The sequence below is a fragment of the Astatotilapia calliptera genome, chromosome 6 (assembly GCF_900246225.1).
Source record: "Astatotilapia calliptera chromosome 6, fAstCal1.2, whole genome shotgun sequence".
Taxonomy (NCBI): Eukaryota; Metazoa; Chordata; class Actinopteri; order Cichliformes; family Cichlidae; genus Astatotilapia; species Astatotilapia calliptera.
Window position 1 is genome coordinate 3,322,691 of NC_039307.1, and position 24,421 is coordinate 3,347,111.

At 42.8% G+C, this 24,421-nt stretch overlaps 2 protein-coding genes across 3 annotated transcripts in view; both read left to right on the top strand.

Annotated features, from left to right (window-relative positions):
* The window catches only part of LOC113023569 (sodium/potassium/calcium exchanger 3), a 62,085-nt gene extending 52,478 nt beyond the window's left edge, over positions 1-9,607 (top strand). The window contains exons 9-18 of the mRNA XM_026169686.1: positions 1,502-1,527; positions 1,627-1,680; positions 1,756-1,886; positions 3,600-3,760; positions 4,148-4,412; positions 4,497-4,663; positions 5,249-5,363; positions 5,473-5,585; positions 5,795-5,860; positions 7,365-9,607. Coding sequence (XP_026025471.1) covers positions 1,502-1,527; positions 1,627-1,680; positions 1,756-1,886; positions 3,600-3,760; positions 4,148-4,412; positions 4,497-4,663; positions 5,249-5,363; positions 5,473-5,585; positions 5,795-5,860; positions 7,365-7,517 — 1,251 coding nt within the window. The 3' untranslated portion in view covers positions 7,518-9,607. The remainder of the gene's footprint in view (positions 1-1,501; positions 1,528-1,626; positions 1,681-1,755; positions 1,887-3,599; positions 3,761-4,147; positions 4,413-4,496; positions 4,664-5,248; positions 5,364-5,472; positions 5,586-5,794; positions 5,861-7,364) is intronic.
* Positions 9,608-12,757: 3,150 nt separating this feature from the next.
* The window catches only part of LOC113023571 (ras and Rab interactor 2), a 40,736-nt gene continuing 29,072 nt past the window's right edge, over positions 12,758-24,421 (top strand). For both annotated transcript variants that reach the window (XM_026169688.1, XM_026169689.1), the window contains exon 1: positions 12,758-12,944. The gene's annotated coding sequence lies outside the window, so the exon portion shown is untranslated. The remainder of the gene's footprint in view (positions 12,945-24,421) is intronic.

Consider the following 24,421-nt stretch of genomic DNA (forward strand, 5'->3'; position numbering starts at 1 on the left):
CACTCACCACCTCCACTGGGTCCAGAGGGCATCCTAGAACAGAGCTGGCCCTTCGGATCACCCTGTTCAGTCTCTTCCTGTCCCCAGCAGAGATGCTGCCGCCCCAGCAGACCACACCATAAAAGATAGCAGAAGCCACAACAGAGTCATAGAAGGTCTTCAGGAGTGGGCCCTCCACCCCAAACGACCTGAGTCTCCGCAGCAGGTACAGCCTGCTCTGCCCTTTCCTGTAGAGGGCGTCTGAGTTATGAGTCCAGTCCAGTCTATTGTTCAGATGAACACCAAGGTACCTGTAGCTGTCCACAGCCTCAATGTCCATACCCTGGATGTTCAGTGGTTGCAGTGGAGAATGCTTGTGCCTGCGGAAGTCTACCACCAGCTCCTTGGGTTTACTGGCGTTGATCTGGAGGTAGTTCAGCTGGCACCAGTCCACAAAGTCTTGGGTCAGACCTCTGTACTCCTTGTCGTCCCCATCAGTGATGAGGCCGACTATTGCAGAGTCATCAGAGAACTTCTAGAGATCGCAGTATTTCGTTTAAACATGTTTGCATGTGTTCTGTTTGCATGAAATAATCATTATGCACACTTTACAAACAGCTTTGTGTGTCGACGCTGTGAAAGAGTCTTACTGGATGATATTCGTGACTACAGATTAGTTATTAAAAAGCTATTGATATTAAATTATACATTGGATTAGCCGATGGTTTCCAGCAACTGTGACTCTCCCGAAGGACTCTTTACCTGCATGCAACCAAAGCCTGCTCAGTGATTGGCCAATAAACAGAAACCAGAGAGACTGTGATGTCACACATGATGTACCTTAAATGCAGGTTTGCATATTCATTTACAAATAACTGAACTGAGCTGTTCTGCACAGATGCAGAACCTTGCATAAAAAGCATGAAAACAAAATTCATATTTTTTAGTTATCGGTGCAGAAATGGTTTAACAACTGATATGTAACTAACATCAGTTACATAAAACTGTAACTGAGTAGCTGAAGCTGTAGAATAATAACGCCCTGCTCCACATCCTCATATTAATGATCCAATAACTTATTATTATACTTTTAAATAGTTATAATTTTATATTTACAGGACATCTTTATAAAACTTCATAAAATCAGTCTAAGGGTTGTACATATTAAATGTTTACTGTTAATAAACCAGAGTACAGCTACTGCAAAAAACTTTTTTTCAGTGCTTTTCTATCCTTCATAAATTTTAGCCCCGTGGTGTATGATATTTCAACTTTTTACATAACTTTTAAATGTATTATATTTGTATTTGTCAGTGTCATATTCCATTTGTTTCTTTTGGCATTGTTTACTATTTTGGCTGTAACACAACAATCTTTAATTTGGACCCTTTTGTAGATTTGAGCTCTTAGCTGGGTCTGCCCCCTAGCGGCAGAGATGCTGAACTGCAGGATTTAATTAAACTCCCACGTACTTCCTCCACCTAATGACCCCCTTGTGTCCTCTTTGTCTTTGCATCTTTAGTTCATCTACGATGAGCAGGTGTGCTGGTGCGTATTGACATTTACCATAAAACTCTAAATATATATGACTGAGCTTTTGAAATGGAAAGAGTGACTGTGAAACCTTTTGCTTGTGTTTGTGTGCAGGTGGGAATCTCTTGTCCTGATCCTGATGTATGCGGTCTACATCCTCATCATGAAGTGAGTGTCAGCTTCAGAGAGTTAAACAGCTGGTTGCAGTGATTTACTGAGTCTGTCATCGTTTGTTACTGCCAGGTTCAACGGCCGGGCCCATCGCTACTTCGACCGTCGAAAGAAAGGCTCGGTGAATCTGGCCAATGGGCTCACGGGAAGCACTGATCTGGAGGACGTCACGTGTGACGCCACTGCAGTCCTGCTTAAAAAAGGTATCAGAGCCTCTTCTGCTTGTCCTCTAAAGTGTCTCAGTGGGTTGCAGTTGTTCATCTCTGCACACTGAAATTTGCATAAATATAAAAGCCGCAGGAGCACTTTCCTTCTATTTTGATCCTGCTCTGTGTTAAGCAGGCAAAGGGTGAGGACAGTACCAAAGGACTACTTGTGCAGACTCTAAGATTTTGTATTCGGTGATTATGACCCTCTGTTTGAACACCGAGCTTCTTTCCATCCAGGAAACAAGCCAGCGTAAAGACGTTTGCAGAGAAGTTTGAATAAACTGGTAAACTGAATTCATTTACCTTCTCCAACCAAATAAGCAACCCAGTAGCCTTCCCGGCGTGTCTCTTTAAGAGCTTGAGAGTTGCTTTGGATGCTAGGAATGTCAAAGAGTCAGCCGTTTTGTTTGCCGTCTGCAGCTTTCTCTCTGCCCTCAAAAATAAGTTACAGCTTGAGAACAACAGAAGAGAGGACTGCAAGATGCTGGCACAGCCTGCTCTGTCAGCTCGTTTTGCACCTGATACTCTGAATGCTGCCCCAGTGAGAAACAGTCGCCCTCCTCACTTGTTACTGGGCAAAACAGTTTCAAGGAAATGCTCACAAAATGTCTTCCTGGACAGTAATTTTCCCCCTTTTCCCACCCAATGAGCATGATTTTATATCGGCATGATTTTATAATAGCTATTGATTCATATTCATGTGCAGAACCTGCATTTTTTCCAGGTTAGGTTGGACCTGATCTGATCTTTGGTTTTGCGTTTATCTCGAGGCTCCTTAAGGATTTTGATGCCGTTCTCGTGGACGTATCTCTGCAGCTTTGCAATGACGTCAGGGACAGTGCCCTCGACAAACTGGTGGTGTTCCAACAGTAGAGGGATCACACTCCTCAGCTGTAGACATAGACCTGGCATAGACTTTCAGGGCACTGGTGAGGGAAGTCGAATCCTGCATTCAGAAGAAACAATGCTGTTTTCATCCTGGTGATGGAGTCGACCAGCTCTTTATTCTCTTGGAGATATTTGAGGGTGTGTGGGAGTTTCACCAACCAGCCTACATGTGCTTTATGGACTTGGAAAAGGAATTTGACCACCATACTTCCCAACATTCAGCCCCTGTACAAGAGAGCTTAATCTGCATTAGCAGCAATAAGTCAGGCTTGTTCCTGCCCTTTGTCCAAGATTCTCTTCATAACTTTTAAGACTTTTATGGGTTTGGTGGTCTCAGAATGTCATCTCTACTTTTTTGCCAATGATGTACTTCCCTTGGCTTTATTGAACTATGCCCCCTGGGCGAGGTGTTCCAGTCATTATAAACCATGAGGAAGCATTGGTGGAGACCCAGGAGACCATGGGGAGATTATGTTTCTCAGTTTAGGAATGTCTCATTATCTCCTAGAAGACTTGGAAAAGGGGGCTGCAGAGAGGGATGTCTGGGCATTTCTGCTTGGATGGTTGACCTGGACTTGGATAAGCCAGAGAAAATCAGTGGATGGAGAGATATAATTAATTAATGAATTAATTTTTGGGGGGTTGGGTTGAGGCAATGATGCAACTTGCTGTCTGTGCAGATATGACTCCAGGCTTGTACTTCACTGTGCCTCCATACTGTGTGTTTTACAAACAACAGCTAAGATTTTCCAATCCAGCGAGATTTTATATTTAATGTTTTATCGGCTCAAACGTATTTTTCTGTTTTTTATTTTTTAGCGAACTTCCACTGCACGCCGTCTGTGCTGATGGTGGATGAGTTGCTGTCTGCCTACCCCCACCAGCTGTCTTTCTCTGAGGCCGGCATGAGGATCATGATCACCAGTCATTTCTCCCCGAGAACCCGGCTCACCATGGCCTCTCGGATGCTGATCAATGAGGTACTTACACACTGAACTATTCTTGGATGTGTGGTTTCAGATGCTCCTCACATACTTAGGAGAAATATAAATTTGTCAACTAAAGTTAGCCTGAAAAATTGCCCAAATCCAGAGTCTTAGCATAAATACAAACCAAATAATTGGGTCTGGGTTTAGCAGAAGATGAAATAAGACGTGGAATGAATGCTAATTGTCTTTTGGATATCTCAGACACCTGTCTGCTGCAGACTGAAGTTTCAGCTTAAATCCAAAGGAAACAACCACAGTTGGAAAGAATATTTATTTCTACCTCAGAGAAATATTTTCCTGTTTTGTATTTTATGCATAATGACAAAATAATTCACGAGAGCAATGCAAAGTGTCCAAATGATTGTTTTAATGTTCCAGAGACAAAGACTGATCAACACCACGGAGACTCGAGTCAATCGCATCACGAATGGTGACTCTGAGTCTGCAGCCAGGGCGCAAGGGAGGCGGGGCCTAGAGAATGGGATGGGCGGAGTCGAGCAGGGTGTGAACGGGAGGTGCAGACTTCAGCGGCTGGAGAATGAGACGGAGAATGAAAATGAGGACAACGAGAACAATGAGAATGACGAGGAAGGAGAGGAAGAGGATGACAAAGAGGGCCCCCTGGTGCCCTTTAAAGTTCCAGGTACATGAGACGATCTGGCTCTCAGCAAATGTTCATTTTAGCATCGTGTAACGTTAAACCCTGACTACATCTTATTCATTCCAGCGGGTGTGTGTAACAAGCTCAAGTGGCTGATCATGTGGCCGTTGTCCCTGCTTCTGTTCTTCACGGTGCCCAACTGTGGCAAGCGCCGCTGGGAGAGGTGGTTCATGGTCTCCTTCTTCACAGCCACCATCTGGATCGCCGGCCTCTCGTACATCATGGTGTGGATGGTGAGTCCAGTCAGGCTCGCTCAACCACCTCCTGATCCTTTCCCTCTAAACATGGAGACAGTTTCTTTCAAGACTATTAAAACTGTGTTTTTAGAAACGTCTAAATGATTTCATCCTTTTGACTTATGTAATGCTGCAGTCACACTAGAGAAAACACTGGTTGGGAGACGGCAACACGGCCAAAATTGTTTCAGCCATCTGCAGTTAACTTTCAGCCTCATTGCCTTGGAGATGGAGACAATCTGTCCACGGTTTGGAACTGAATGGGGTCAAGTCGCTAATTGCATTCAATCTGTTTGTGATAAACATCACAAATGTGTTTTCATCTATATACATAAAAGTTCACATTAATATTTACATTCACAGTCCAGCCAGAACCTCGTAGATTTGATACAAAAATGTCTATAAATAGTGAGTCGTTTCTAACACTGACACACAGCTGTCATTATGGAAAACACACACATCCTTCGATTAAGTGCAGAAACAGAGGGAAACTCTCAGAATTGATTCATTTATCTTACCGCCCTGCGTAAGGAGGAATTCCCAGAGAGTCTGTCTCTTGAGACGATGTCTGTCTGTTCTCAGGTGACTGTGATTGGCTTTACTCTCGGCATCCCTGACGTCATCATGGGCATCACCTTCCTCGCAGCGGGCACCAGCGTCCCAGACTGCATGGCTAGTGTCATCGTGGCGCGGCAAGGTACGTTCACATAAGAAGTCCAGCGTCGCACAGCAGAGGTTTGCTCGTCGTAATCGCTTTGTCTCCCGACTGAACACAGACTTTGACAGTGTTTCTCTCCTCACCTCAGGTCTGGGAGACATGGCCATCTCCAACTCCATAGGCAGTAATGTGTTTGACATCCTGGTGGGTCTGGGTCTGCCCTGGGCGCTGCAAACGCTCTGCATCGAGACGGGCTCCATCGTGAGTGTTCCCTGCTCCGCTGGAGAAGCGTCTGCTGGAGCAGAAATGAGTTCATAAACAATGAGACTTTGTTTGTCACCAAACTGCATCACCGTGAACTGAGACGGTGTTATTTGTCTCATTACACTTTAGAATAAAACAAAAAAACTGCATTTTAAAGTCATTGGTGAAAATGATGTGAAAATGCGCCTCTTTCTCTGTTTCTTCAGATCGAACTTAACAGCAGAGGACTCATATACTCCGTGGCACTCCTACTGGCCTCAGTATTCTTCACAGTAAGTCACAGATTTCTGCAGCTAACATTTTTGAATGCACAGACTTGTGGAGCAATGATATGAAGGCGTCCCTCACAGCTTTAACTTATGTTTCCCTGCCCTGGGGTAAAGACAGCGCACGGCTGACATGAGGTTTAAACAAGTTGCACACACTCCTATGTCAACCACAGGTTTGAAATTAGTATATTTAGACAAGAGGAAGAGCAAGTTCACTTGCAGCCACATAAAACACCTAGTTTGACGTATCGACAAACGCGGGAATTTCAGAAAACTGAATGAAGGCTGTCAGATGTATTCCGCCATGGCCAAGACCAAAGAGCTTTCGAAGGACACCAGGAAAAGTATTGTAGACCTGCACCAGACTGGGAAGAGTGAATCTACAATAGGCAAGCAGCTTGGTGTGCAAAAATCAACTGTGGGAGCAATCATCAGAAAATGGAAGACATACAAGACCACTGATAATCTCCCTCGATCTGGGGCTCCACGCAAGATCTCATCCCGTGGGGTCAAAATGATCATGAGAACAGTGAGCAAAGATCCCAGAACCACACGGGGGGACCTGGTGAATGACCTGCAGAGAGCTGGGACCAAAGTAACAAAGGTCACCATCAGTAACACACTACAACGGCAGGGAATCAAATCCCGCAGTGCCAGACGTGTTCCGCTGCTGAAGCCAGTGCATGTCCAGGCCCGTCTGAAGTTTGCCAGAGAGCACATGGATGATACAGCAGAGGATTGGGAGAATGTCATGTGGTCAGATGAAACCAAAGTAGAACTTTTTGGTATAAACTCAACTCGTCGTGTTTGGAGGAAGAAGAATACTGAGTTGCATCCCAAGAACACCATACCTACTGTGAAGCATGGGGGTGGAAACATCATGCTATGGGGCTGTTTTTCTGCCAAGGGGACAGGACGACTGATCCGTGTTAAGGACAGAATGAATGGGGCCATGTATCGTGAGATTTTGAGCCAAAACCTCCTTCCATCAGTGAGAACTTTGAAGATGAAACGAGGCTGGGTCTTCCAACATGACAATGATCCAAAACACACCGCCCGGGCAACAAAGGAGTGGCTCCGTAAGAAGCATTTGAAAGTCCTGGAGTGGCCTAGCCAGTCTCCAGACCTCAACCCCATAGAAAATCTGTGGCGGGAGTTGAAAGTCCGTGTTGCTCGGCGACAGCCCCAAAACATCACTGCTCTCGAGAAGATCTGCATGGAGGAATGGGCCAAAATACCAGCTACTGTGTGTGCAAACCTGCTAAAGACCTATAGTAAACGTTTGACCTCTGTTATTGAAGTATGCAAAGAAGTGCAAATACCTAAAACTGAAACATGACCTGAAGTAAACAGCTGGACTTGAGCTGGACCGACTGTTCCTGGGAGGTCCGGACAAACTAATAAAGGCTTTGCATTGTAGCTCTTTTAAGTCAGGAATTGTTTCATAGTTGCATCCACTCTTCTTATCTTTGTGCGGTGTGTCTCTAATCGTGTCTTCTTCGTTCAGGTCCTCGGCGTCCATTTGAACAAGTGGACTCTGGACTGGCGACTGGGCTTGGCCTGCCTCATCTTGTACGCCATCTTTCTGTCCTTCTCCGTCCTCATCGAGTTCAACGTTTTCACTTTCGTCAACCTCCCCATGTGCAGAGACATCCACTGACCCTCCCGCCTTCTCCTCTTCTTCTTCTTCTTCTTCTTCTACTAATTCTTCCTCTGGCTGATGGGGGAACCTCACCTGGCTTCCAGTTTCATGGCACCTCCAAACAAAGTCCTACCTATTACTTAATAGAAAAATAGAGTTCTGTATGATTTATATTTGGTGCAATACACACGAGTGGCGGACAGAAGGACGTCGGATGTTTTGGGGTTATTTTCTGGAGGTGCGAAGAGAAAGTGCCAGCGGCGGGATTGCTGCCAATCATGTATAATGAACCAAAACGTTGGCTGGAGTGAACTTAACTGTATTAACGCCGACAATTAGGCTACTGTTGGTGAACAAGCTGCTACTGTAACTGACTGACTGAGGCGAGAAAAGAGAGAAGTCAGCGATTTTTAGCTGGATTGTTTGTTACTCTTTCTACAAGTTTGGATATAAAGCACACGATTAAGTAATTTTTAAGCAAAAACTGGCTTTCTGTGTATATATTAGAAGTACTTCTATCAGCTTTTGTGTGGAATTCTCTTATGCACAACTGGATCGGTCTTGCAAAGCCGAAATATTCTGTGTTTTCCTTTAGGCTCAAAATGCTTCAACATGTCTCCTTCCAGCCCACACAGCATGCTGTAACAGCCACAGCTCTAGCTTTGCACTGTCACAGAGATATTTATCACATAAAGTCTGCTCTTGGCTGTTTTGTTTTGTTTGTCGTACCTGAGTAGATGTGGGCTTTAAATTTTCCCACACAATGAAAGGGATCTACCTGGAACTGACATCCAGCACCGTCACTTTATGGATTAGAGATTTATTTCTTTTAATATTCTATTGCAAAGCGTCTGCAGGTAAACATGTAACTACTGAAGTTAAACTTCCCTGTAGGCGGTAGACGTCTCGTACTTTATTGAAAAGTTAGCTTTTAGTCTCAGTCGAGTGTAACGTTATTTCTTAAAGCCAAAAGTATTTTTAGATTAGCCGAACTTGTAGATTTGGACTTAAGAGTCGAATGCACAGCGTGTTTGTGTGTGTGTGTGCGTGAGTGAGCGCGTGCCACAATCTGGAGCAGATGCAAAGCATGCCGAGGATGTAACTGGGAAGACGTAATCGTGATTTATTTATGAATTAATTTATTCGAAGATCACGTCTGACCTCCAGTTTCAGCCTTTTGGATCGTGTACAGTGATTTCAGTGGAAGCTGTGTACAATGTACTGTACCTAATATATAATCTAAGTACTGGAAACTGACTTGATGTTGTTTATATTTAAGAATAGAACTTTATAATTTATAAGTTTTGTATAGTTTGGAAATGTTGCATTTATATTAGTTTAAACACAGTGGATTTGGAGACAAAGGATGGAAATGTCAGCCTTTACAAACCTCTCACATGTTCTGATATGTCGCCCTCACGTGTTAAATTAGGGATGAGATGCAGATGTAACGGATTTCTTTTCAGGAAAAACACCAGACTTTGAACTTTCACAACAGTGCTTCAATTACTGTGCCGTCTCTTGTATTTGAGGCTCGTGGCTGTTCTTCTCTGCGTATTTGAGCACCACTGTTAGAACATTATGGTCACATTGTTTCAGCATGTGTTCAAAGAAAATGTGGACTTTTTATTTCAGTTCTTGAATCTGATCAATTCAAAGCGTCCTGCAGTCACAGGATGGCGCTGTAGAGCTGCGCTATGCCTTCAGCGAGGCTGCGCTTTGGGTGTGTGGGGGGATATTTTCAGGTAGGCTACGTAGTGACATATACTGTTCGGTTTTGCATGCCTCTTTCATAGTTCTGATTATTTTGTGTGTAATTTTAATGCAACATCTTAAAGGCACTGTCTTGATTATGCTGTACATATCAGGAGGAATATGCTATCATAAACGCAGGTGTTGGAATAACTTCTGATGAGCAGTTATATTTGAGATATATACAGTATTTAGGATGTAGGCCTACAGCACTTAGTTTCAGCTAATTCTTGTCATTTTATGCTCATGTCTGTTAACTTGTTTGTAAATCCTCATTTTTGTTGATGAGGAGCTCTGGGCAGGGACAGATGGACACCTTCACCTTGTTCCCAGTGATCTTCTTGCAATAAATTGATTTACATACACATAATGTTTTCAGATGCATTTATGAGTCATCGTGGAGTCATCTTTAAACAGGACCTGTGCAAAAAGTTTTCTAAGGAATCCAATGGAAAACTACACACAGCCTTACTGCTTCGGGAAACGAGAGGGTAGAATTGAGGTGTGTATTAACACAATGCCTCAAGCTTTGATCGAACATGACGACCAATTCATCCCAAAGTCAGGCCGTGCAATGCTCAAAGGAACTGCAAAAATTCAAGTGCTACATCTCAGGCTCTACAGGCCTCGGTTAGCATGTTAAGCATTAAAGTAATCAGAAAAAGACTGAACAAGCATCGGCTGTTTGTAAGCGTTGCAGGAAAAAACCTCTCTAAAAAGAAGATGGCAGTACGGCCACAGTTCTGTAACAACGTCCTTCTGACAGACGTTTGGCTGTAATGCAAAGCATCACATCTGGGGAACTCCAAACACAGCATATCAGCACCTACACCTCATACCAACGGTCAACGTGACGGTGGAGGGGGGATGTTTCAGGTTTGTTTTGCTGCCACACGACCTGTTGTTGACCGTGAACTCTTCTGTATGCCAAAGTATTCTAGAGTCTGATCGACGGCTGAAGCTCAGCTCAGATTGTTACTTGAAAGAGGACAGTGATCCCAAGCACAGCAGCAAATCTCCAACAGACGTGCTGAAAAAGAATCAAAGTGTTGCAACGGCCCAGTCAAAGTCCAGACATCAACCCGACTGAAATGCTGTGGCGGGACCTCAAGAGAGCCGCGCATAAATGAATGCAAACAAACTGTCCCCCGCCTGTCCCGTTTGGTTCTTTTGCCATCAGAATTATTGTCTAAAGGCCAAGAAAGATGCCCAATGGATTTACTTTACCAAGTGGACCATCCCGGCCTTGTCGTATTGATCCATTTGATTGACCTTTGTTTTTATTGTTTATTTAATTTTATTTTCAGATGTTACATAAGGGACAATATAATAAACAACATCATCGCGATGATCTATGTGAATATAACAGTAAATACTAAATATTAAACGTTATTGTGCAGCATGTAGGATCGACAGCGCACAGTGTGCTTTGAGGTAGGAGCCAAAAAAGTTTGTGTCTGTGAGCACCCGTGTGTACACCTGTGAATGTGAGCGCGCTTGTATTCAAAAGGTTTCAAAGGCGATTCAGTGCAGCGGCTTCCTCCGATTTATTTCAACACACAAACTGGAGGAGACGGGAATCAAACCACCGACCCACTCTACATCCTGAGCCACAGGCGTTTCGTTTTTCAGTTCATAAAAGGGAAAAACCAAAGCAGTTCACTCCACCTTGAATTAAACAGAAGTTCCTGAGAAATTCACCAACATGCATGTGTTTAACATTTATCTGATTAGCTTTATCATCCAGTGCGACTCAGAGAGTGGGATGATATGGGAGTTACTGAATCGAGGCTTCATGTTGGGAAAGATTCCGACAAACGTGACGTTTGCTTTGAGAGTGTTGATGGAGAAATACGGAGCAGGTCAGAAGGAGCCTCGCTGTGTCTTTGTGGAAGTAGATGATAGGATGCTGAGACAGGAAGTGTGATACTGCATGAGGAAGTCAGCAGTGGCAAAGAAGTATATGAGGGTGATGCCGGACATGTATGAGGGCAGCAAGACAGCGGTGAGGTGTGCAGTGGAGTGACAGATGGGTTGAAGGTGGGGGTGGGACTGCATCAGGGATCGCCCATTCTTGTTTGCAGTGATGATGAACAGGCTGACAGATGAGGTCAGGCAGGAGTCTCTGTGGACTCTGATGTTCACAGATGTGGTCTGTAGAGAGAGTAGGAAGCAGGTGAAGGAGACCCTGGAGAGGTGGAGGTATGCTCTGCAGTGAAGAGGAATGAAAGTCAGTAGAGGCAAGACAGAATTCATGTGTGTGAATGAGAGGAAGACAGTGAAGATGCAAGGAGCACTGAAGAGGATAAGATAAGATAAGATAAGATAAGATAAGATAAGATGACCTTTATTAGTCCCACAGGTGGGAAATTTGTTTTGTTACAGCAAAAGTGCAAAGTTATGTAGCAGAAATTAGAAAACACTGGAATGCAATAAAATACAATACAATACAATACAAATACAAATACTATATACAACTGAGTAGGAAAATACAAAAATACAACTTTGTCAGAAGAATTGCACATATAGCAGTCTTATTGCACATGTGTGGGTTTGTGTGTTTGATCAGCTGCAAAAGTCTTTATTGTGGAGTCTGACAGCAGTGGGGAGGAAAGACCTGCGAAATCTCTCCGTCCCACACCGTGGGTGCCGCAGTCTCCCACTGAAGGAGCTGCTCAGTGCTGTCAGAGTCTCCTGCATGGGGTGGAAGATGTTGTCCAACAGGGATGACAGCTTAGCCACCATTCTCCTGTCACTCACCACCTCCACTGGGTCCAGAGGGCATCCCAGAACAGAGCTGGCCCTTCGGATCAGCCTGTTCAGTCTCTTCCTGTCCCCAGCAGAGATGCTGCCGCCCCAGATGAGTTTAAAGACCAGCCAAAGCAGTGCACAAGAGAGGTGAAGAAGAGTGCAGGCAGAGTGGAGTGGGTGAAGATAAGTGATTTTAGACAGAAGGATAGCAGTAAGAGTGAAAGCAAAGGTTACAAGATGGGAGTGGGACCTGCTGTGATGTATGATTTGTAGACAGTGGTACTGATGAAAAACAAGAGGCCTAGTTGAAGATGTTCAGGTTTCACTGGGAGTGAGCAGGATGGACAGAATTAGAAGTACATCAGAGGGACACGACCAGCTGTGGGGTTTGGAGACAAACAGAGACAAAGCTGAAATGATTTGGACATGTGCAGAGGAGGGACAGTGGACATACTGGTCAAGAAGTGGAGCAGCACATGCAGAGGGTTGGTGTGGCGATGATGACGATCCAAACCAGTGCTGCAGGGAGAGAAAACAAACAGACAGGCCATCACTTCTCAGAAATCATTTTGTGTCTGTTCAACTGTTTGAATCCTCACTTTTACTTCAGCAGACTGTTAAATAAAAAAAACTTAAAGACAGTGCGAGATGTGACGCAATGAATTCCTCAACGTTTAAAGGAAACTCAAGGTAAAATCATGTCTCAGCCAATCAGAAGGAAGCATCGTATTACCGCCCTCCTCCTCTCCCCCCTGTTCCTCCCCCTGTGTCTCCAACACCTCAGCTGTCTAACCCCGAAGTCTCCGTTAAAGGATGTAACCGACAGACACTGGGGGGGACCAGAAGCTCCTCGGTGCCGTCGGACAAACCGAAACATCCCGGAGGGTTTTTATCATGGACAAAAGCAGCAGTAACACACCGACTTAGATCAACCACAGTAAGGTTAGTGGACGCAGTAGTTCTAAAACTTTCAGGAAACGCAGGACATGTTAAAATGTTTGCAGACACGGGTGACGGGAGTTTTCCTCCCGTGCTGCAGAGGAACAGCGACACATGCGCTAAAGTCTGTTTATTCTGCGCACTTTGTTTACACGGGGCGCCTTTTCGCTTCCTTCTGCAGCGGCATCGCTAAAATAAGCTGATTTTATCACAGCAGAAGCATTTTGTAAAGTTCACATGAGGCTGAGCTGCTTTTCCATCATGAACTGAAAGCATAAAGCTGCTGGTAAAAGTAAACACATGTTCATGGCTGTAAATCAAACTGCGACTTCAAAGCTTTGGATTTTTCTTTCAAATATGATAAAACCCAGACGTAAAAGTTTTACTTTAGGCACTGTAGAAACCATCACACTCTTCTTTGTCGTAAAAAACACAAGATCCCCTCAGGGTGCTTTACTTTTTGGACCTTTCCACTCTTTCTTCTACTCTGACCCTTTGATGCCCCTGTGAGGCCAAAACAAATTCTGAAATATAGTAAATCTCTTTGTCCCCAGTGCCAGGCTAGCAGGGTTTAAACGTAAAAAAAAGCTTTCTGACCAAGGCCAGATGATTTAATGGGTGTTGTGGTGAGCGGCAAGTTTTAATACAAAGAATAATTTTATTTCTACGGCACTTTGGAAAACACAGAGCTAGAAAAAGCTTCACAGCGTAAATAAAAACTTGGTTTAAAACAATTAACAGACGTGATAGGCTGAGGAAGGTTGTTCCAGGGTTTGGGGGCTACACTACAAACTCAATGTGATCACCTCTGGTTTTAAAATCAGAGCGTGGGACAGTAATGAAACCATGATTGGCTGATCGAAGAGGTTGGTTCCAGCAATTAGGTCTTTATATGTTAATATGTGTATATATGTTATATATATAATATATGTTAATAACAGGAATTTAAAGATTATTCTGAATTTCAGTGGGTGCCAGTGAAGAGATCCATAAATAAGTGGGATATGTGAGCACTGGCTAGTTTTCTTATCAGCCGTGTTGCTGCTCTCTGCACTAATGGGAGGCTATGGAGGACTGAGAGATACACGTGAAGAGAGAATTACAATAATCAAGGCCAGAGAAAAGTTCCAGATGATTAAATAGGAAAGGAACTGATTGAAAGGTTTGACGTATTTGCAGTATCTCTGACATGAGGGAAACAAGGGTGAGCTGAGAGATGTGAGATTCAAAATTCGGATGCTGGTCAAAGATGATGCAGAGGTTCTGAGTAGATGATTTGATGGTGCTGGCAAGAGCTACTGTACTGACCTCCTAGGGAAAAGTGTCCGTGCCAAACATAAAATCCTCAGTTTTACTATAAATGAGATGAAGGAAACTTTGATACGTCTAACAAAGAATGGCAGAAAATCATTCACTGAGGCATGAGAGGCTGCTGAGGATGTTGGGCTTAACAGAAAAGCATAGCTGTGTATCGTCTGCATACAATTGGCAGGAGATTCCATTAAACCCGTTATTTTAGGTTTTGAAGTTTAATATGTCACAAAGAATGATATATTTAGTCATAGAGGAGAAAAGGACAAGAGAAGGGATTGACACAAAAGTTCTGTGTGCGGACAATTTCATGCAAAGATTTTATCCTTATTAAAAAAGGCTTCATTTTCAAAGCTGAAGTTGTACTGTGAATGTTACTGTTCATTTTCCAGTGAGGTGCGTATGTCTAACGATAGAAGAAAGAACAAAGCTGTCATTCCCAGAGGGCTGTGACGGGATGATTTGTGCAGGTTTATAGCAGCGAGTCCGTCAGCAAACATGTTGATGATATTTAACCTTTTCAGGAAGATTCTCAGCTACTGCTCTGCTAAATGTGACACAACTGAAAAAAAGGTCATAAAAATAATTTTAACAATGTTTGTGAGAGGCGTCGTCTTCACTTCCCTTTTCACTTCACAGTTTATGAATGTGACAAACACACAAATGTGGATATATATGTTTTATATATATATCTATAAAACATATAGATGTGTTATATATAAAAAATGTATAACACATAAACCACCATAAGCACAGATGATAGGTTGGCTATGACTGTATGCATAGACAAGTTCTTCTTTATCTGTACATGCAAAACAAACTAATCGTACTAGACTAATGAGAAAAATGTAAATACATGTCAGACGGTGCACCTTATTATACACTAACAGTGATAATAATAATAATAGTGAAATAATGGAAAAATAGCTACCTTTCCTTGCTCTACCAAATGAGTTACCTCACTCGCTTTATGAAAGACGTATTAATCCTTCCTCAGCTGTGATCCTTTTATTCCCTGCAATAATTTTCGCACAGTCCCTCACTTGTTTAATCCACAGGTTGGATTTTGTGGGGGTTTTCCTGAAATTGAAAGAATTTCTGTATCTGGTGGCAACATGTCCCAGCTCGCTTTCACAACTGCAGGAAGTGATTCTATCCAAAAACATGTCTGCACCTAAATGCATATCCGACTCTTTCTTTCCTAAACAAATAGTTAGCTGATGTTTTTTAGAAGAGGCCTAATAAGCTCCCAATTTCCTCATCTAAGCTTCTTTGGAATCTGTTAAGGAGATTAGTTTTACTGCATTTTTGGCACTTTGCACCCTTTCTACATGCTGCACAGGGGAAATGACTCAGCAAAAAGGTTTTTAAATGAGAAATAACTCGCCAGATTGTCAGATTTGGGTTATGAAGCTGATGTTGTTTTTGTCTGCATTGGCTTTAGAAGAACAGAGTTTTTGTTTAAATCACATCTGCCCGCACCTTCAAGGCAGAACTGAAAACTCCAAACAGGTTTATGGAAAGTGACGTCATGCTGGCTGGACGGGGAAACGGCCGCTCGGGTTGGTGTGAGAGTAAAGCGTCCGGTTGGGGATGTTAACACTGAGCGCTTTGATTGCAGCCTCACTGATGTCCGCTGTGATCCTGCAGAAACGCGCTGGGTTCTGGTTTTCCCATTTTGGCTTTGCGCTGACTGTATGTGTTATTTCACAAAGATTTCAAGTAAAGAAAAAGTCTCTGGTTGAACATTTAAATGCCAGAATTTATCTACCAAACTCATTTGTTTCATTTGTCTTGAGGGAATTCAAGTGTTTAAACATTTCCATGACTCGATTGGTTACCGTACATAATATTACAGCCACTGATAATAGAGAATAGACCAGAATTATTCTTCAAGGAAACAACATTGATTGCATTCATCGTAATGAATCATTGCAGCATCTTAGTACCTACAGTGGGGGAAATAATTCCAATATTTGCTGAATTTGTAAGTTTGCTCACCTACAAAGAAATAATTTTATTTTAATCACCTAAAAGTTTGATTTGATTTGCTTGTTACTGAGTATAATGAGTATTTAATCACATGCAAAACATGACTTATTACTTGATGGAGAAACCCTTAAAGCAGTAAGATGTTACTTGGTCAGGTTTGCAGACTTCTCAGGAGAGATTTGGGCCTCAACTCACCACAAACTCTCTGAATCATTCAGGTTTCTTATTTGCCGTTTGTCACTTTGAAGCTTGAGGTCTGGAGGCTGGCTAGGCCACTTCGTGAAAGGCCTTCTTCTTTAGCTCCCTGTTGTTGCTGTGGTAGTATGTAGGCCCATCGTCTGCGTGAGGAAAGGAGCTTCTTGTCCAAGATGTGACATACGTATCGTGACCTATTGGCCCCTCAATCCAGCAAAGTCATCCTGTACACTAAGCAGAAAAACAGCCCAAAGCATGACGTTTCCTCTCCGTGCTTGACTGTGAGGATGCTTCTTCAGCTGCTTGCTGCCATATGTGTGTTTTAATCTATAATAAGTAAGCCTGCAAAACTGCAAAGTGCTCATTCAAAAATCATTACAGTCACAATGTTAAATGCACTGCTGCTATTACTGTATCGTGAGTCTTTGTGTTTTAGGGAGATGAGGTCCTCTTCTGCTGAGAAACACCTCCAGATGCTGATTCTGGGAGAAGAGTCTTACATTTATGTCCTACAGACACAGAAGGAAAACAAAATGTGTTTAACTTAAATTAAGGGTTCTCGTTCTCTCCCATGCATTCTTTGTGATTTTTATCTCATGAATATGTCAAATTTTGGCTGAGCTACAATAAAATTATTGGGGTATTTTTCTAGAGAGGGAAGTCTTGTGTAAATTCAACATAATGTGGATTTATGTTGATGTTTTGTCTTTGATGACAGAACTTTCAAACCTGTTTCAAACACATTTTTCATATATGTGTATATGATATGAAATACACACCTGATTATAGGAACTACTCATAACTAAAGCACTTTGGAGGTGCTGGTAGGCAGATTTGGCACAGCTGGCCAGCTATTTTTCAGTTTTCACACGTCATGTTAAGCCAATTCTAGCCAGCTTCTAGATGCACTTTGTCTTTGAGGCCACATCTTAAGCACTGGTTACAGGCTGGTTTGGGTTGACGGGAGTTTCTAGTGTTTGTTTACCCTTCTCTTCCTTATCTCATTTGGAAATTCCCAAACTATCTGCTCCATCTTCTGCCCCTTTATCTTCCTTTCTAGTCTGGTAAAGTCCGAGCGTTTGCACCGAGGAGCTCACAGCTCAGCTCCATCCAGTGTTTCTGTTACTAATTTAAAGGGGAGCAGCACAGGGAAAAATATCCAGGCTTTTCTCAGCTGACCTTTCGTTTGGAAAGTTTTGGCTGGGCGTTGCTGGTGCCTGACACAGTTTCTAACCATGATTTAATCCTGTGGCACTCTGATTATATGTGAAGCTGGATTTGTCTGATTGGCACTTTGAGTATTTTCAGGAGTCTCTTAAAGCTGTGATTAGAGGTCAGGCTGTTGGTCCACTTGGTGTTTGACTGACAAGAGATTCATAAACAGCTCATGGAAAAAATGAGAGTAATCCAACCCTTCTGTCCTCCTTTTAAAAATCTGTGAGTGATCAGATTCTTCAGGTCCTCCCTGGGCCAGTGGGTTCAGCTGAACTCACCAACAACCACTGCTCTGCTCTGCAGCCACAAAGAGCTCACTTAATCATCTTCCTCTACTGTAGTCGATCCTTTTTAAACAACTCCTTTGCCCTGTTTTGATTAAATGTACCTTTCAAATCAAATGCCCTCCAAATGGCTGTTTCCTGCATACACCCACACCATCATCTGGTTTGCCTCAGAGCGATAACATGACCCACGTGTGGGAGTTCTTATCTGCAGCTGCCTGCAGCCCCCCATCGCCATGCTCTGCTGTTCTGACAGCATCACGGACCCTGTTTGCCTTTTTGTTTGTCTGTTGAGAGTTTGAGTAAAGTCACACTTCATGCCGTCTTTGACAGTTTGAATAAAAACCCACTGGAAAGACATTTACAGACCGGCTGTAAAGAGAAGTGAGAAAATATCACGCAGTTTCACAGCAGTTTGAAACATTAAATGAATATTTTCCATTTTTATAGGTTGAACATGGTTGGATGGGTTAGTGTTGGAGTGCATCAAACAGATGATAGTTACTGTTTGCTATTGTATTGTATGCACTCTGAAGCTTTAACATTAGTATTTTAAATGCTGTTATTGTTTTTGAAGCCAGATGTTGCTAGCTAATGCTATCAAGCTTGGTTAGCAAGCTGCATTTCTTAACAACGGGAGTCCAAGCGGAGACACACATATTGGCTAATTAGGACTAATTAACATACAAAACCCAAGAAATTCACTCATTAGATCTGAGGCACAAACTCCTTTGATGATCTGTACAACACAGCAGCTTTAATATTAGTCCAGTAAGATCATATGAAGTCTGTGGTTCGCTTCCACTGTTAACACATAAGAAGCATTAAAAGTTGAGTTCTATTGTGTGAACTGGAAATTGTTATCCATACTTTATTTCATCACATCTGGATTCTTGTAATTAGTGGTTTACTTAGGTAAACTTCCTTGGAACATCTGCAGGTTGTTCAGAGCGCTGCTGCGAGGCCTCACATGTCACACTGTTGCTCATTCAGTTGCATTGACTTCACGTCAACTTCAAACTCCACTTACTTTTAGAACTCTGCATGGACGAGTAGAAGCATATATCAGTGAACTTTTACACCCATACATCCCCAGCAGGTCCCTGAGGTCATGTGACCAGGACCTGCTGGCTGAGACCTAAAGGAGACAGAGCTTTTGCAAGAGTGACCTCCGACTCTTGAACTCTCTCCCACCGAGCCTGAGATCTGTGGACTCTGCTTTTGAGGAACTTTTTACTTGGATGTTTAAGCTGTTTTCCTGTCGACCATTCTTTGATATTATCTTGAAAAGTGCCATATAAATAGAATTTTATTACTTTAAACACTTTCATTTCACTCGAATTTTAACCCTTTGCACTGTTGTTGTGTTATAATAGTAGTGCTGACTATGTTTTGTAGCTTGCGTTGCGTGAATGATCCTGTTATCAGTGTGGCACAGAGCTTCATTCCTGACTGCAGTCAGATGGAAAATTCAACACCACAGAGCTGAATACAGTGTGACTGTAACAAGCTACGGTTTGGGTGAATTGTTATGGTTGAGTGCCTTTAGCATGAATTCTTTTAATGCCCAGTTGACAGTAAAAAAACATGGACGTACAGTGGGGCAAAAAAGTATTTAGTCAGCCACCGATTGTGCAAGTTCCCCCACTTAAAATGATGACAGAGGTCAGTAATTTGCACCAGAGGTACACTTCAACTGTGAGAGACAGAATGTGAAAAAAAAATCCATGAATTCACATGGTAGGATTTGTAAAGAATTTATTCGTAAATCAGGGTGGAAAATAAGTATTTGGTCACCTCAAACAAGGAAAATCTCTGGCTCTCACAGACCTGTAACGTCTTCTGTAAGAAGCTTTTCTGTCCCCCACTCGTTACCTGTATGAATGGCACCTGTTTGAACTCATCATCTGTATAAAAGACACCTGTCCACAGCCTCAAACAGTCAGACTCCAAACTCCGCCATGGCCAAGACCAAAGAGCTTTCGAAGGACACCAGGAAAAGTATTGTAGACCTGCACCAGACTGGGAAGAGTGAATCTACAATAGGCAAGCAGCTTGGTGTGAAAAAATCAACTGTGGGAGCAATCATCAGAAAATGGAAGACATACAAGACCACTGATAATCTCCCTCGATCTGGGGCTCCACGCAAGATCTCATCCCGTGGGGTCAAAATGATCATGAGAACGGTGAGCAAAGATCCCAGAACCACACGGGGGGACCTGGTGAATGACCTGCAGAGAGCTGGGACCAAAGTAACAAAGGTCACCATCAGTAACACACTACAACGGCAGGGAATCAAATCCCGCAGTGCCAGACGTGTTCCGCTGCTGAAGCCAGTGCATGTCCAGGCCCGTCTGAAGTTTGCCAGAGAGCACATGGATGATACAGCAGAGGATTGGGAGAATGTCATGTGGTCAGATGAAACCAAAGTAGAACTTTTTGGTATAAACTCAACTCGTCGTGTTTGGAGGAAGAAGAATACTGAGTTGCATCCCAAGAACACCATACCTACTGTGAAGCATGGGGGTGGAAACATCATGCTATGGGGCTGTTTTTCTGCCAAGGGGACAGGACGACTGATCCGTGTTAAGGACAGAATGAATGGGGCCATGTATCGTGAGATTTTGAGCCAAAACCTCCTTCCATCAGTGAGAACTTTGAAGATGAAACGAGGCTGGGTCTTCCAACATGACAATGATCCAAAACACACCGCCCGGGCAACAAAGGAGTGGCTCCGTAAGAAGCATTTGAAAGTCCTGGAGTGGCCTGGCCAGTCTCCAGACCTCAACCCCATAGAAAATCTGTGGCGGGAGTTGAAAGTCCGTGTTGCTCGGCGACAGCCCCAAAACATCACTGCTCTCGAGAAGATCTGCATGGAGGAATGGGCCAAAATACCAGCTACTGTGTGTGCAAACCTGGTAAAGACCTATAGTAAACGTTTGACCTCTGTTATTGCCAACAAAGGTTATGTTACAAAGTATTGAGTTGTATTTTTGTTATTGACCAAATACTTATTTTCCACCCTGATTTACCAATAAATTCTTTACAAATCCTACCATGTGGATTCATGGATTTTTTTTTCACATTCTGTCTCTCACAGTTGAAGTGTACCTCTGGTGCAAATTACTGACCTCTGTCATCATTTTAGGTGGGGGAACTTGCACAATCGGTGGCTGACTAAATACTTTTTTGCCCCACTGTATCTTCCAGGACAGAAAAAATAAAGTGAAATGATTTGAAATAAACTTGCGTTCTGGCTGAAGGCCATCGGATGGCGAAAGCTGTGGTTGAAAAACATTTCCGGTCCTGGGAAAACGGCATTCCAACCCCTGACATCTGTAAACACTTTCCTGCTGCATTAATGGGCTCAGTCACTCATTTCGGTCCATTTTGTAGATCTTGGTCATGGTATGCTTCAAAACAGAGGATTATCCGTGGTATGCTCACTGGCTAATGCCCTATAATTGAAACCGAGATGGTAACAGTGAAAACGTTCATCGTAGTGCTCCAAAAGGAGACTTTAGAAACAAATCTCTGACATTACGGCAACTACAGCTGTGGGTTCGTGGTTTTGTAGAAGTCTGGGGAAAGACGAGCCACCTCTGGTGATTTTATGGGCTCACTTCTGGTTAGTTTTCGAACGAGGATCGTCTGGGGGTGATAATTTTACTTGCTGTATTGCTTGAGAAATTTCCTGAATTTTCCTCCCTGAAGGACGTTTTCAAATAGCTTTTTTTTTTTTTTTTTTAAATCATCTGGATCATAGTTTCAGTGCCAGGTCTCTGTCTTATAATTTCTTTCTTAGGTTGGAAGCTCTCACAAAAAAAAGGTGATTTTTGATGGAGCTGTTAAGAGGTGCTCATCTTGTTTTCCTACATTACCCAGCATGCTCTGTGATCCATCAGCTGCTCAGAGGTTTGTGTTGTGGAAACACATTTATCAGATTTCATTGGCACGTCAGCTATTATCACACCTTTTACCAAATCGACAGCAGAAGAAGACAAAGAAAGTAAAGTTCACGTCATGTATGTTTCTCCTGACATTCTTTCGTTTGTCAAAATGAAACCACGATGGCTGAAGCAGACGATCGGTTCTGTTTAGAGAACATCAGGAAATGGGTGCAGTCTCTGCACAGTTTATATTAGAGCTTAACCAGCATTTGTTTGACTTCACTGTGGGTTATTCAGGCTGTAACTAACAAGTATTGCTCAGTCAGTATTAACTTTCAGTCATTAGAATCATTTTATTCTTGTTTTGTCTGTAATAAAACCCACAGCAGCCAAACCCTGTTGCAGCATAACTTAGAGATGATTCAGGGTCTTCTTTGCATGTCTGACTGAAGCATTCAAACATCATCACTGAAATACGACGGAGAACATCTGAACGTCGTCACTTCAGAAGCCAGATTCAGAAATAATCCCTGCAGAGCAATTTCCTGTATGTAACTGATTAATGCTTTTCTTTCTGCTGTAACATCTTTAAATTCATGGCTACATGTATTAAGCTGTTGTTTTATCACCTTGTAAACTTTTTGATTCATCTTAGCAAACAAATCTGATTTCCAATATAGACTGTATATAAAAGATGGATGAGATGTCTCCTGTCCAAACAGTGTGATGAAACAGGCGCTGCCCTGTGTGCTGCTGACACAGCACTTGGACTTGAGCCATTGCACTAGTATATTTATCCCAGTAGTTTGGAAATTCCCAGGTTAGAGCAGCCAAAGAAAACCCTCGAGTAACCAAACAGTTTCAGTGACTAAGATGACCTCATTTATGACCCCATTATATTTCATACAGAAGAAATTTTCTGTAACAATATTGTAACAATAGAGTTTATAGTTCTGCATTAAATCTATAGATGCGCTGTAGCCACAAACCTTACAACATAACCTGTGCTGTAACCTGAACTGCTCCTCCCTAAAGTGTCACGACATCCTGCACAGATGTAAATGCTGGGAATAGCCTCCATCACTTGTAGATAAACAGCAGAGTCATAAATTCATTGAAAAGTTACCTAAAAACTCTTTTCTTAACATGTTCCAACATAATGTACCGTGCATAATAAATGTGACAAATGTCATTAAAAAACAAGAAAACATAAATATTTAAAAATCTGTCAAAACCCCCAAATTTTAAACATTATTGCATAACAACAATGATGATTCTGGGTTGTAGATGTAACATTAGGATATTTTGCAGCAGTAAATCATCCTGCTGCCGGTTTGTTATCTGTGGTGGAATAATATATAAAAAAACAAAGCTTCTTTCTATTGTCCTTGAAACACAAAGGGTCCATTTTTGTAAACTTGTAGTTTCCCAAATTTATGATAGGAAACATTTTTATGATTAAAAATATCCCAAATGCCGCCCCCCTCCAAAGTTGCATGAAAGGAGTTGAGTTAGGCATCCGATTGCAATGCCTCCTGCGTGTGGCGCTCTGAGCATGTCCTAAGAAGAAGGCTCTGGGGCAAACTCGGGACACGCCGGAGAGATCGTATCTCTGAGCTGGCCTGGGAACGCCCCTGTGTTCCTCCGACTGAACTGGAGGAAGTGGCTGAGGAGAGGGAGGTCTGAACCTCGGCCCTGGATAAGTGATAGAAAATGGACAGTTGGATGGTTAAAGGCTCGTGTAATAAAATGTCTCAATAAGTAAAATTAAATAAAAGTCAGTAAAAATACAAATTTAAATATGATACAATAAATCAGTGTTTAAAAACCTGATAAAAATATAATTGAATCAGAGCAGTACTGCAGACAAATACATGAAGATTCATAGTTTTATTCAAACTGTTGCACCAGGATATGTTCTGTATTATATTTCATTGAACTGAGGGTGGGTTCGTTGAGGCACCATGAAGTGTGGATGAGCTGGTCGTCACTTTCCTGACCTGAACCTGTGAACTGTCTCTGGTTTTTTATTTCCTCCCCCTCAGTCTGTGATGGTGGTGGTCGGGTTAGAGGGATGGGGTGGGGGGGTGAGGGGTGGGGCTAATGGCTTCCTGTCTGAGGGAGATAAAAGTGGATGTGGAGACTGACGGACAAATGGCGCATCGCCCTGATTCACCAGGACTATGAACCTCTGCAGGAAAGGAAAGTGCTAGTCTTAATAGTTTCAGCCTGGCTGCAGAGAAGGGCAGGTCGAGAGACAAAGAGACAAAGATAAAGACCATAAAAGAGATTTTAAAAATGTGAAGGTGCAGGCCTGTTTCTGTTTTCACTTTATGGAAGTTAAAAACCACCAGACATTTACGTTTTCTCATATTTGGAGACGTTAATTTTTGATGGGTGGGGAAGGAAAGCAGCTGTGTTGGAACTGAGGCTGTCCGGGATGGAAAATAAATTATGAATGACGGGATGAGGACATGAGAACAGGATGAAGGAATGAAGAGAGTGAAAATGTGATACGGTGAGGAAACGGTGGAGACAGGTAATCAGAGGACAGCAGTTCAGCCCAAAATAAAAAAGGGGGAGGGGAGGAGGG